Source organism: Ursus americanus, chromosome 12, assembly GCF_024610735.1.
Source record: "Ursus americanus isolate L20-20 chromosome 12, mUrsAme1.1.p, whole genome shotgun sequence".
NCBI classification, from domain to species: Eukaryota; Metazoa; Chordata; class Mammalia; order Carnivora; family Ursidae; genus Ursus; species Ursus americanus.
The window spans coordinates 24,996,338-25,009,483 of record NC_142138.1 but is presented as its reverse complement, the minus strand read 5'-3'; the positions used below and the strand labels follow the sequence as shown (position 1 = coordinate 25,009,483).

The following is a 13,146-nucleotide window of genomic DNA, read 5'->3' as shown; positions in this document are numbered from 1 at the left end:
AGTATTTATACCATGAAACCAAATTACATAAAAACTATTTATAGTTTTTAGTCACTTAATTTCATTTAAGCCAGGAATTATGAAGTACGGTCTTCTCACAACATATGGAGATGAATTAAAAGCAGAATATCAATTCTGCCACATCAAAATTACATGAGGGGTAACTCTCCAGAATCATATACAATAACATGTATGATAAATAATCATCAATTCAGTCATAAATATAGAGTATAAAGAAAAGAAAAGAAACTGTTAGAGAAAGATACGTTTTGTTTATTTCTCCTTGCTCTTCCAGTAACCTACATTGAAGGTGAGCTTCTCTTTAATATCACAAATGTACAACAATAAATTCACCATAGGAGCAATCTCGCAGTTGACAGTACAAAGGAATAATTTGTTCCTAAACTATAATACCAAACTTTTTAAATCTATTCTATTATAAATATGAAATTGTGATAGTCAAGACATTTGGATAACATTTCATATTTAATCTTTTATCCAGGAAGTTCTTTCTCTGATGGTAATGTTCAATTTTGGACTCAGTTTTGGCTGAATATTGATTTTAACTGCAGGCTTAGATTCATTGATTAATTCATTAATTAAAAAATATTAATTTGGCTCTATACTATGTTCCAGTCATTGTACTAGGAAAAAAATTAAGCTAATATAACTGGCCTGACAAAATATTTTACGTTCCTGATATTGTAAGATTCTCAATGTCTTACTCATATCTTTTACCCTAGCATCTAGCAATATGTCTGTCCCATGGTAGTTACTCAAGTATCCTTTATTTGTTGAATAAATAACTTCATTAGTAGCACTTGTACTTTCTAACACCATACCCAAAGATGAACTCAAAATGGATCAAAGACTTAAATGTGAGGCCTGAAGCCATAAAATTCCTAGAATAAAACAGGCAGTAATTTCCTTGACATTGGTTATAGAAACATTTTTCTAAATAGTCTCCTTAGGCAAGGGAAACAAAAGCAAAATTAAACTATTGGGACTACACCAAAATAAAAAAACTTCTGCACAGTGAAGGAAACTATCAACAAAACAAAAAAGCAACCTACTGAATAGAAGATATTTGCAAATGATATACCTGATAAGGGGTTTAATATCTAAAATATATAAAGAATTTATACAACTTAACACCAAAAAAAAAAAAAGTGCCATTTAAAAAATGGGCAGAGGACCTGAACAGACATTTTTCCAAAGAAAACATACAGATGGCCAAGAGACACATGAAAAGATGCTCAACATCACTCATCATCAGGGAAATGCAAATCAAAACCACTATGAGCTATCACCTTACACCTGTCCGAATGGCTAGAATCAAAAAGACAAGAAATAGCAAGTGTTGGTGAGGATGTGGAGAAAAAGGACCTGTTGCACTGTTGGTGGGAATGCAAACTGGTGTAGCCACTGTGGAAAACAGCATGGAGGTTCCTTAAAAAATTAAAAATAGAAATACCATATGATCCAGTAATTCTACTACTGGGTATCTACCCAAAGAAAATTAAAACTCTAATTAAAAAAGATATATGTACCCCTATGTTTATTGTAGCCTTATGTGCAATAACCAAGATATAGAAACAACCCAAGGGTCTATCCGGAGATTAATGGATAAATGGATAATGGATAATGGATAAAGAAGATGTGCGTGTGTGTGTGTGTGTGTGTGTGTGTGTGTGTGTGTATATATATATATTACTCAGCCACAAAAAAGAATGAGATCTTGACATTTGCCAGGTCCCACAAGGATGGACTTGGAGGGTATAATGTTAAGTGAAATAAGTTAAACAAATAAAGACAAATACCATATGACTTTACACATATGTGGAATTTAAGAAATAAAACAAACAATGGAAAAAAAGAAATAAACAAACAAAAAAGACCTTTAAATACAGAGAATAAACTTGTGGCTGCCAGAGGAGAGGTGGGTGAGGGGATGGGTGAAATACATAAAGGAGATTAAGAATACACTTACAGTGATGAGCACTGAGTAATGTATGGAATTATTGAATCAATATATTGTATACCTGATACCAATGTAACACTATATGTTAATCATACTTCAATAAAAATAGTCAAAAATAACTTCACTTGTAGTACTTCTAATTATGGGTCATTTAAAATATTTGATTAGCATATTTTCTATATCATCATGGGAATATTATTGAGTTACTAAGTGAACAGTCTTTGAAAATCACATTATTATCATGATTTGTCTTAAACAAACTAACAAACGAATGAGAACTTGTACACTTATCTTGAAACTTACAGATCTGAATATTCTTAATGATTCCATAAAAGTCATCTTTGACAGTTTTGTTGCAGTCTCTCAGTTTCTCACTTTATCATTTGTCTGACTGAAACTTATTGAAAACAGAGTTCATACATTCTATTCTGTAATCACTTTGTCTACTTAGCAGTTATCTTCAGTCAATATTTATGTTTATCCTTTCCTATCTGAGAACAATTGTGGAAACAAAGATGAATTCAGTTTCGCTTTTTCTTTTTGTCTATACACCACTATAACACCTTTGTCACAAGAAGGGAACCTATCTTTTCTTTTTTTTCTTTTCTTTTTTTTTTGCCCTACTCTGAACATGACTAAAGGACCATTTGGTTGTCCTTACAATAATGTACAAACTTCACAATTTTTGAGTATTAGGTAATTGGAAATATTCTTACCGATATTCTGGTGGTGTTGACAATACACCCATTGCCCAGTTAATTTACTGGAGACATAAATGCGTACATGAAAGCATATATATATGCATACATACATACATACTTATATACATGATTTTAATTAATGTATTTTGTATCTTTTTATTATAATTTTTCCAGGTCTTCATAATATTATGCTTTCTGCATATAGGAGGGTTTTGGTATATAAATTTGGGTGTATAAATTTTATATAATTTAAACATACAACATAATATATGACCTGAATTTAATCAAATAAATTTAGAAATATCAGTTTATAAATAATTTAGCTTCTGCCATTTTCTCAATAAAATATTGATCTACATTCTATATACTTCATAAGACACAGAAAATGTTTCTAAAATCATTAACAAGAAACAATAATTTCCTTTCAGTAAGTAACTAATATGTGATTGTGAAATGTTGCAGAAATACCTGTTGTCACTCAAATTTAAGACTCTTAGTTTCTGCATCTGTCCAATCTCTTCAGGAAGAAATTCCAGTTTATTGGAACGTAGAGACATAACTGTTACATTCTTACAGCTTCCAATCTATGGGTAACAAAAGAAAGTAAGTAAAGAAGTACACCATAAACTATTTTTATATTAATTTTTAATATTAAAATAACTTAATTTACACATTTCCTTATCACTTTTAAGACTCTTAATATATCTACTGCTTTATTTTTTGTAATCTCTCCTTAAAATATGTGAATATATTATATATATTCCTTTAGATGTTAAGACAACATATATCTCATACTCTTTTGCATATTAGGAAGTTTCTTTATAATTTTATTATTAGAATGCTCATTAGCTTCATTGTTTTCATAAATAACATTGTTTTTACAGTCCATCCAAGTGACTACTAATATATCTATGTTTCTAATAGATTACTCATACACAAAAGATAAAATATTGTTACCAGTTCCAAGACCAAGTTAGGCTCATTTCATGTTACAATGGTACTTGTCATGTTTATTCATAACTTTTGGCTCTAAAATAATGACATATTGACTATTGTTCCTTCATTATAGAAGTGTTCAGCAGAAAATATTAAAGCGAAAACATACTTCACACTTTTTTCTTGACATTAATCAATAAAAATCCCACTTAGAAATAAAAACTGAATCTTTTGGTGAAATCTAAAATAAAAATAATATTATCATGTCATATGATACTTTAAAAAAAGTTATTTCCATTAAAAATCTTTCACTTCAGAAATGGAAATGTAATTATCCCAGGATGTTACTTATTACTATTCTTAAAAGCAAAATATTTAAATTAAATTATTTAAAATTGTATTCCTTAGCATTGATTAACTTACAATATTTTATTACTTCTCTTTCTAAGTAATGTTTAAGTCAAATGGATTTTCTGAGTCAAATATAAGAATTTATCACTTATTTAAAAAAGAATAATTAACACACACATATGTAGATAATTCCTATATACATTGACAGCTCAACTTATGAATCTATGTTGCCATTGCACCTGTTAAGACTTAATCCCCAAACATATTCATTAAAAGTTAATTAACAGAAATAAGTTTATTCCTCACTTCTCGGGGTAATTCTGGAAGGAAATTCTCATCGACTGCTAGCGTTCGAAGACTATGAAGGTAGCCAATAGTAGAAGGTAGAGACTCCAGTTCATTACAGCTGCAGTCAAATTCTTCCAATAAAGATAAACTGAAAAGTTAAATACATTAGTTAGACATATTAAAAGGTAAAATGGCGAAAGAGCTTTTAAAAAGCCACATATCCAAGTTCACTGAACAAAAAGCTTATTCACCTAATGACAATAGTATCATATAAATTATTTTATCAGTTCAGCCAAGTGGTTCAATACCATTTAATGAGTGGTTCAATTTTGTAAAATAAATATGGCTTCTTTTTTCCCTTTCTAAATTCACCTGCCATTTAACTGAGCCATTGAAAATGACACAAGGTTTTGTTTGCTTGTTTTTATACTTATAGCCTGATGTTCATAATGCATGTCCTTGGAATGGCTGCATATAACTGGCATGGCAGAAGTATGGAGAGGGCAGGTCCACAAAAGGGAGGATAAAGGGGCCCAAACATTAAAAACAAATCACTGGTTAAATTTTAGGCATTTTACTAAGCATTTTAAAGATAAAAATAACTAATCTTTACCTTATAGCAATTCTATAAGATAGTTATTTTTAAACCCATTTTAAAGATAAGGAAATTGAGACCTACAGAGGCTAAATAACTTGCTCAAGGCCACACAAAATAGAAAAGCTGGGACCCAAAATGCACACAGTATGCCTCCACTGTATTTTCCTGCCTCTTAGCCCGTGCATCTGTAGCGGAGGCTATGGGCAGGGCCCATTTCAGCCTGTAGATAAGTTTAGTTTGGTTTACACGGTATTTTATTATTGTATTGTATTTTTTTTTTAAGATTTGTTTATCCATTTCAGAGAGAGAGAGTGTGGTGGGAGGAGCAGATGGAGAGAATCTCAAGCAGACTCTCCACTGAGTGCAGAGCCCGATGTGGGGCTCAATTTCATGACCCCGAGATCATGACCTGGGTCGAAACCAAGGGTCAGATGCTTAACCAACTGAACCACCCAGATGCCCCTACACAGTATTTTAAAAAGTGGTAAACTCTACATAATGACCCAGACTTTTGGTGCCTCTTGAAAGAGGGAAATCTGGCGATACCAGGCTGGTATTCCTCCACGACGAGCAACAGAAACAGAGTAATGGCTGCTGCCTTCACATGAACGCAGTTCTTTAGCTTGTCGCAATCCCTACTACTCCATGTATAGCCAGTTTTAACCCAGGTCGACACAAAGAAATTGTATAAATGCACATTCATGTTATCACAAGGGAACAAGACATTTCAATATCTGGTTTGAGATAGCTGGGAAAGAAAGACGGCCTGTCACTGAGGGAGCGCTCTCTGTAGTTAAGCTGTCATTGATGCTGTTGTTAGTATTATTACACTGTTATTACCATTCATATCATCGTTATTACTGTAATAGGAAGGAACCCCCAAGTGTGAGGATCTCGCTGTTGCAAAGGGAAGAATGAATTAGAGTTAGTGGGAGTTAGAGTTGTAGAATCAGCTTCCTTTTTTTACGTCTTGGAACTAGCTGGCTTGAAAGCAATTAACTCCCATCATTTAGTTAATGAGTAAACACAGACATTAAGCATATGGGTTTTAAGTCAGAATGGATTTGTGCCCCAGCTCTGTCGCTTACTCGATGTGTTATCTTGGGTGTCAAACAATAAAACAACGATCACAGCTCAAAAGCCAAAGCTGATTTTATTTACCTGCTAGGTGAAAGAACATACCAGGGAAGACATTCACTGAGTAGTGCTCTGACGGGGAAAAGTCAGTGCCAAAAGGGGGTGGTCACAGTGGAATACGCTTATTAGAGATTAAACATGTGCATTATGGAGAGGGTGGAATGAGTTCACAAGTCTGTGTACAGTTAAGTAAAGCAAGTCCCGTTAACCACGGGTCAGGGAAGAATAATTTGGTAGGTCGAGTCTGACCCTGACTAAGGTAACCCAGGGTTCATGGTCCTTACCAGCTTCAACTGGTTAGAACCAGATGCAGTGAAACATGGCATTCAGCTTTGAATAGTGTCTCATAAACAAATGCTGCTTTATTTTATTTTATTTAAAAATAAAAATTTCAGATGTATGTTCAGAGGTAGAAGTCAAAGACTTAACAGTTCAAAATATAACAAAGGTTTCTCATTTTTCCTTTTTTTCATAAAAACATTTTTTAAATAAAAACATATGTTGAGGTTAGTCTTGAGTCACAGTAAAGCAGCCCTTACTTTGCATAGTTCTGATATGAACTCATTTCAGTCATCATGGTTTCATTAAATAACATTATTCCCCCATCACCAAGGCTCAAACTTCAGTATATTAACTGTGAGTAACGGCATAAAACATAGACTTTGCTCTTAACTCCTGGGCCCACAAATCACAATGTAAATAACAGATGTGCAGCACGGTCAGTGACTCATCACATACCTTCTTTCTAAGGCTGTCGGTGATTTGTCCCTAAACATCGGTCATTTAGTTCACACCACAAACAGTACATCATGCAGTTGGTTTGCCTTCTTGTCAATCAGTAGAGAGATACTATAGGTACAATAATTTAATATTTATAGCACTGTTACTGTTGGAAAATGCTCTTGGTCTCCCTAATTCTCTTGGTGATTTAAATGAAAATGTGAAAACTGGCTTTTTATCACCAAGAACAACTTCATTAACCCTGCCAACAGACCAAGGAGTTATTTCAACTTTGAAAGCCTATTATCTTACACAGACTTTTGAATAGGCTATCAATGCTACAACTAGAGATCATACAATTTCTTTAGTTGAGTTTTGGAAGAAATATGACATAAAGCATACAAATGAAAATATGCAAGCATCATGGCAGGAAGCCACGGTAAGCAATAAGCGAGCATGACAGCAGAAACTTTTACCACACTGTGCAAACAACTTCGCAGGGCCTGGAAAAACATAACTGGAGTTACAGAAGAAATAGCTGACTGTGGGCATGTTGCCTGCCATTCTTCAAGGGACCATGCACACTCTGCCAGAGGAACTTCGAGGCAAGCTTGTTGACATAAACGAGGGAAGTGGTTGTAATGAAAAGGATGAAGATGTCTTAGAGGAAGTGACACTGGTAATAAACTTCACATTAAAGCAACTGTCAGGGATGTTTCATGACACTGAAAGCACAAAGGATAGAAGTTTGGAAGCCTATTTAAGCTTAAAAAGACAATTCATCAACACATAGGAAAGATGTTCACTCTGAATTATGATTTACATGATGAAAAGAAGGCAAGTACTGTTCAAACTAATCTTGATAACTTTTTTTTTACAAAAAGCCCACTTTAATTCTTGATGTTCCTGCTGTTTACAAAGACAGCAAACTATATGAATGTTAGTTTTACTATTTTTCCATTTCCCTATACACTTAAAACCAACAATAATAGTATTTAATGTTTTAAAAAAGGTTTTAAAGACCTTCAGGCAGAACTATCAGAGTTTTCCCTCATTGACTATTTTTTTTTAAAGAATGTATTTATTTATTCGACAGACAGGGAGGACAAGCAGGGGGAGTGGCAGAAGGAGGGGGAAAGGGAGGGGGAAACAGGCTCCCAGCTGAGCACTGAGCTGCGGGGGGGTTGGGGGGGCTCAATAGCAGACACTTAATGGACTGAGCCACCCAGGCGCCCCTCCCTCATTGATTATTAAGACTGTTGCATGATTTCAGCTTGAACGGTTGTTTTCACAGTCCTCCACTACTGTGCAAAGTGAGAACTTCCTGCATTGAAAAAGACAACGGTTTGACTGCACAATGGGCTGTACTGAATCAATAATTCATAGTCGGAAAGAATTTTACATCTCTGGGTTATAGAGAAAGATATTAAATGCAAAGTACACACTCTTCAATGATCTCTGAAATTCAAAAGATTTAAACCCATAACATTCCAGCTGACTTTGCTGATGGCACTCTTATTAGGAATCACTTAAGGCATTTTAATACAGGATCCTCGACGAAAACAGTTATATCACATTTACTCAGATTAACACTGGCTTTCAAAAGATAGAGCAAAATAAGTGAAATTGGTCACCAGAGAAAGACAAATACTGTATAATCTCACTTATATGTGGAACCTAAAACAAAACGAAACTGAACTCATAGATACAGAGAAGAGATTGGCGCTTGCCAGAAGTAGGGATTGGGGATGGGAGAAATGGGTGAATGTGGTCAAAAGGTACAGACTTCCAGTTACAAAATAAAAAAGCAATGTGGATACAATGTCCAGCATGGTGGCTATAGTTAACAATACTGTATGTATTGCATATTTTAAAGTTGTTAAGAGAATAGATCTTACAAGTTCTTATCACAAGCAAAAAATTTTTTTGTAACTATGTATGGTGATGAATGCTACTAGACTTACTGTAGTCATCATTTCACAATATATACAATCATTGAATCATTATGTTGTGCACCTGAAACTAATATAATGTTATATCAGTTATATCTTAATAAAAATTCATTATACTTTTTGCCAAAAATAGACCAAAATTTCCTCTTTTTTTTAAGAATTGTTTTCTGTAGTCTATAATTATACACATTAAAAGGAAAAACAAAGTGCAAAGAAAGTGTAAAATAGTTTAAAGCAGTGCTTCCCAAACTTCAGAGTGCCTATGAATCAACAAGAGAACTTATTTAAATGCAAATTTGGAGTCAGTGGTTAGGGTGGGCCTAGATCCTGCATTCATAACAGGTTCATAGGTGATGTAAATGCTGCTGGTTCTAGGACCACACACTGGGTTAGTTGTTAGGTTTTAAATAACGTCCCTGCAAATACTTCAAGAGCAGCATTTAAACACAAACGCACACACACACACACACACACACACACACACTAGACATGCTCATATAAGCGAAAAATCTATAGAAATATTAGAAGAGTTGTACTCAGTAAAGCTTTGTCTTAGTTCACACATGAGTGCTACTGCTAAAGTAAGCTACTGAAGGTAGTAATGCTTGAAATTAAACAAAAATAATAGTATTGACTTAATTTTCTAAAAATACTCTCTGCTTTTTTCTCTAGTTTGGTCTTCATGAATTAGTTTTGGCTGGGAAGATATTACTGTATCATTAACCCTAATTACCTAGTAAGAGAGATTGTGAATATATTATATGGATAATCTGTAATTTCACTTTAACATCATTCATGACTATTAGAAACCATTAGATCCTATTAAATGTTTTATTAATGTAGATGCTAACAAACATAAAAATATATGGCTTTGGGCTTCATTTTCTTTGTTCAGTTTCAACTCAATAGAAATAATGTAATTCAGTGGAAATATTCACAGACTTGGTTTCTAATTCTAGTGTGACCACTTAATAGCTGGGTGACTTTTGTCTACGATTAATCCCTGTTTTCTCATCTGTACAATTGGTTGATAGTGTCTAATACTGAGAGTTTCAGAGGATTAAATGTGTGCTAAGCCCCTGGCATATATACGGCACTTCAATAAAATCACCTGTTCCAGGGTGGAGAGTACCTGAAAAATATCTTGAATAATATTTCTGAAGTATATAAAAGTTATCCTGTTTAAAATGTGTTGTTTCATATAAACAAAACCTTCTAATAGACAAAATGTAAAACTACCTGCAGTTGATTAGTAAGGCACTGGAGCTAGACAAATGTAAGATTAAATTTATAAAATAAATTTAATAGTATTTGCAAAGATTTAGTAGAAAGGGATATATAAGCATAACTTGGAGATATTGTGCGTTTTGTTCCAGACCACCATAAATAAAACAAATATCGCAATAAGGTGAGGCAAATGAATATTTTGGTTTTCCTATAATATTTTGGTGCATGTAAAAGTTATGTTTACACTATACCACAGTGTACTATTAAACGTACAATCGCATTATGTCTAAAAAATGTACATATCTTAATTTTTTTTTTTTTTTTGCTATAAAATACTAACCCTCATCTGAGCTTTCAGTGAGTGATAATCCTTTTGCTGTGGAGGTCTTGCCTTGATGTTGATGGTAGCTGATAGATCAGGGTGGTGGTTGCTGAAGGTTTTTGTAAAATTTCTTAAAATAAGATGACAATTGACTCTTCCTCTCATGAACCATTTCTCTGTAACATATGCTGCTTGATAGCATTTTATATACAATAGAACTTCTTTCAAAATTGGAGTCAATCCTCTCAAGCCCTGCTGCTGCTTTACCAACTAAGTTTATGTAATATCCTTTGCTGTCATTTCAACAGTCTTCACACATCTTCACCAGGAGTAGATTCCATCTCAAGAAACCACTCTCTCTGCTCATCCATAAAAAGCAACTCTGTATCCACTGTATGTATGATCATGAGGTTGCAGCAATTCAGTCATATCTTCAGGCTCCACTGCTAATTCTCTTGCTATTTCCATCACATCTGCAGTTACTTCTCCACTGAAGCCTTGAACCCGTCCAAGTCATCCATGAGGGTTGCAATCAACTTCTTCCAAACTCCCGTTAATCTTAGTATTTTGACTTCTTCCCATGAATTACAAATGTTCTTAATGACACCTAGAATGATGAATCTTTTCCAGGAGGCTTTCAATTTACTTTCCCCAGATCTATCAGAGGCAGAACTATCTACAGCAACTATAGCCTTACAAATTGTATTTCTTAAATAATAAGACTTAAAAGTGAAAATGACTCCTGGATCCATGGGCTGTAGAATGGATGTTGTTTTAGCAGGCATGAAAACGACATTGATCTCGTTGTATATCTCCATCAAAGTTCTTGGGTGAAAGGGTGCATTGTCAATGAATGAGCAGTAATATTTTGAAAGGAATGTTTTTTTCTAAGCAGCAGGTCTCAACAGTGGGCTTAAAATATTCAGTAAATCATTTTGTAAATAGATGTGCTCTCATCCAGGTTTTATTGTCCCATTTATAGAGCACAGGCAGAGGAGATTTAGCAAAACTCTTAAGGGTCCTAAGATTTTTGGAATGGTAAACGAGCATTGGCTTTTCAACTTAAAATCACCAGCTGGTAGTGCCTGGGTGGCTCAGTCAGTAAGCATCCAACTCTTGATTTTGGCTCAGGCCATGATCTTGGGGTTGTGGGATTGAGCCCTGCCTCGGGCTCTACACTCTGAGGGGAGTCTGCTTATCTCCCTCTCCCTTTGCCCTACACTTTACTCTGTGTGCATGTGTGTGCCTGTGCATGCCTTCTCATGCTCTCTCTCTCAAATAAATAAATCTTTAAAAAATAAATAAATAAAATCACCAGATGCATTAGCCCCTAACAAGAAAGTCAGCCTGTCCTTTGAAACTTCTAAGCCACACATTAACTTTTCCTCTTTAGCTGTAAAAGTCCTAGGTGGCATCGTCATCCAATAGAAGGCTGTTTCATCCATATTGAAAATCTGTTGTTTAGTGTAGCTGCTTTCATTAATTATTATAGCTAGATCTTCTGGATAACTTACTGTAGCTTCTACATCAGCACTTGCTGCTTCACCTTGCACTTTTATGTTATGGCAACAGCCTCTTTCCTTAAACCTCATGTACCAACCTCCATTAGCTTCCAACTTTTCTTCTGTGCCTTCCTCACCTCTCTCAGCCTTCAAAGAACTGAAGAGATTCTGGCTCTGGATTAGGCATTGTTGGGGCAGGGAATGTTGGGGTGGTTTGATCTTCTAACCAGACCATGAAAACTTTCTCCATATGAGCTATAAGACTGTTTTGTGTTCTTATCATTTATGTGTTCACTGGAGGAGCGGTTGTAATTTCCTTGAACAACTTTTCCTTTACATTCACAACTTGGCTGTTCGGCACAAGAGGCCTAGCTTTTGGCCTATCTTGGATTTAAGCTAAATCATTTCTAGCTTTTGATTTAAAGTATGAGATATGCAACTTCCTTTCACTTGAATACTTAGAGGCTGCTGCAGAGTTAGTATCTGGCCTAATTTCAATATTGTTGTGTCTTGGCAGATAGAGAAGGCTGAGGAGAGGGAGGAAGATGGGGGAACATCTGGTTGGTAGACCAGTTAGAACACAAATGACATTTACAGATAAGTTTGCGGTCTTGCATGTGTGCAGTTCATGGTGCCCCTAAGCAGTTACAGTAGTAACATCAAAGATCACTGATACAGATCACCATAACAAATATAATAATGATGAAAAAGTTTGAATTATTGTGAAAATTACCAAAATGAGACATAGAGACATGAAGTGAGCAAATGCTGTTGGAAAAATGGCACTGATAATGTTGCTCAATGCGAGATTACCACAAGCCTTAAGTTTGTAAAAAATCTCAGTATCTGTGAAGTACAATAAAATGAAGTATGTCTGTTATAATTAAAGAGAAAGATACAAAACTTGTTTGGAAAAGGCAAGTTGCTTAAATAACTACTGCTTGAAAGCATTAGGATATCCCAGGAGTTAAGAGACCAAACTGCAGCCAGCCAGCTGGGATGGACTCGAACAATTACTAACAGCAATATCCTTGTCAAGTTACTTAATTACTCTGTACCTTAGTTTCATCACTGGGCACAAGAGGGTGATAACAGCAGTTAACCATGTGTTACAAGGACCAAATACAGGTAAAACACTTAGAATGGGCCCATAATGAATGCTAAGTAACTTTTGCCATTATCCTTATTTTCAGAGATTGTAAAATCAATTTCATTTAATGTAGGCCAAGAATCAAGTTTTAGACCCTATTCTTAATTGTGTCATGAATATTAGGTAAGTCGCTTGTGCTACTTCTAAACAATGCAAGAAATTAACAAAACTGAAACTAATTCTTTTCTCTAGTGTTCACTAAATGAAACACCCAGTTTTTGTACTAAATCTACAGTTTAAGGTGAATTCAGTCATATCATGGTGGCAACATTTGTTGGAAA

At 34.6% G+C, this 13,146-nt stretch overlaps 1 protein-coding gene across 2 annotated transcripts in view; it reads right to left on the bottom strand.

Moving 5' to 3' along the window:
* The window catches only part of LRRC7 (leucine rich repeat containing 7), a 312,980-nt gene that overhangs the window by 106,971 nt on the left and 192,863 nt on the right, over window positions 1-13,146 (bottom strand). For both annotated transcript variants that reach the window (XM_045801366.2, XM_045801367.2), the window contains exons 10-11: window positions 4,276-4,405; window positions 3,151-3,266 (exon numbers count right to left, since the gene is read on the bottom strand). In XM_045801366.2, the coding sequence (XP_045657322.2) occupies window positions 3,151-3,266; window positions 4,276-4,405 (246 nt within the window). The remainder of the gene's footprint in view (window positions 1-3,150; window positions 3,267-4,275; window positions 4,406-13,146) is intronic.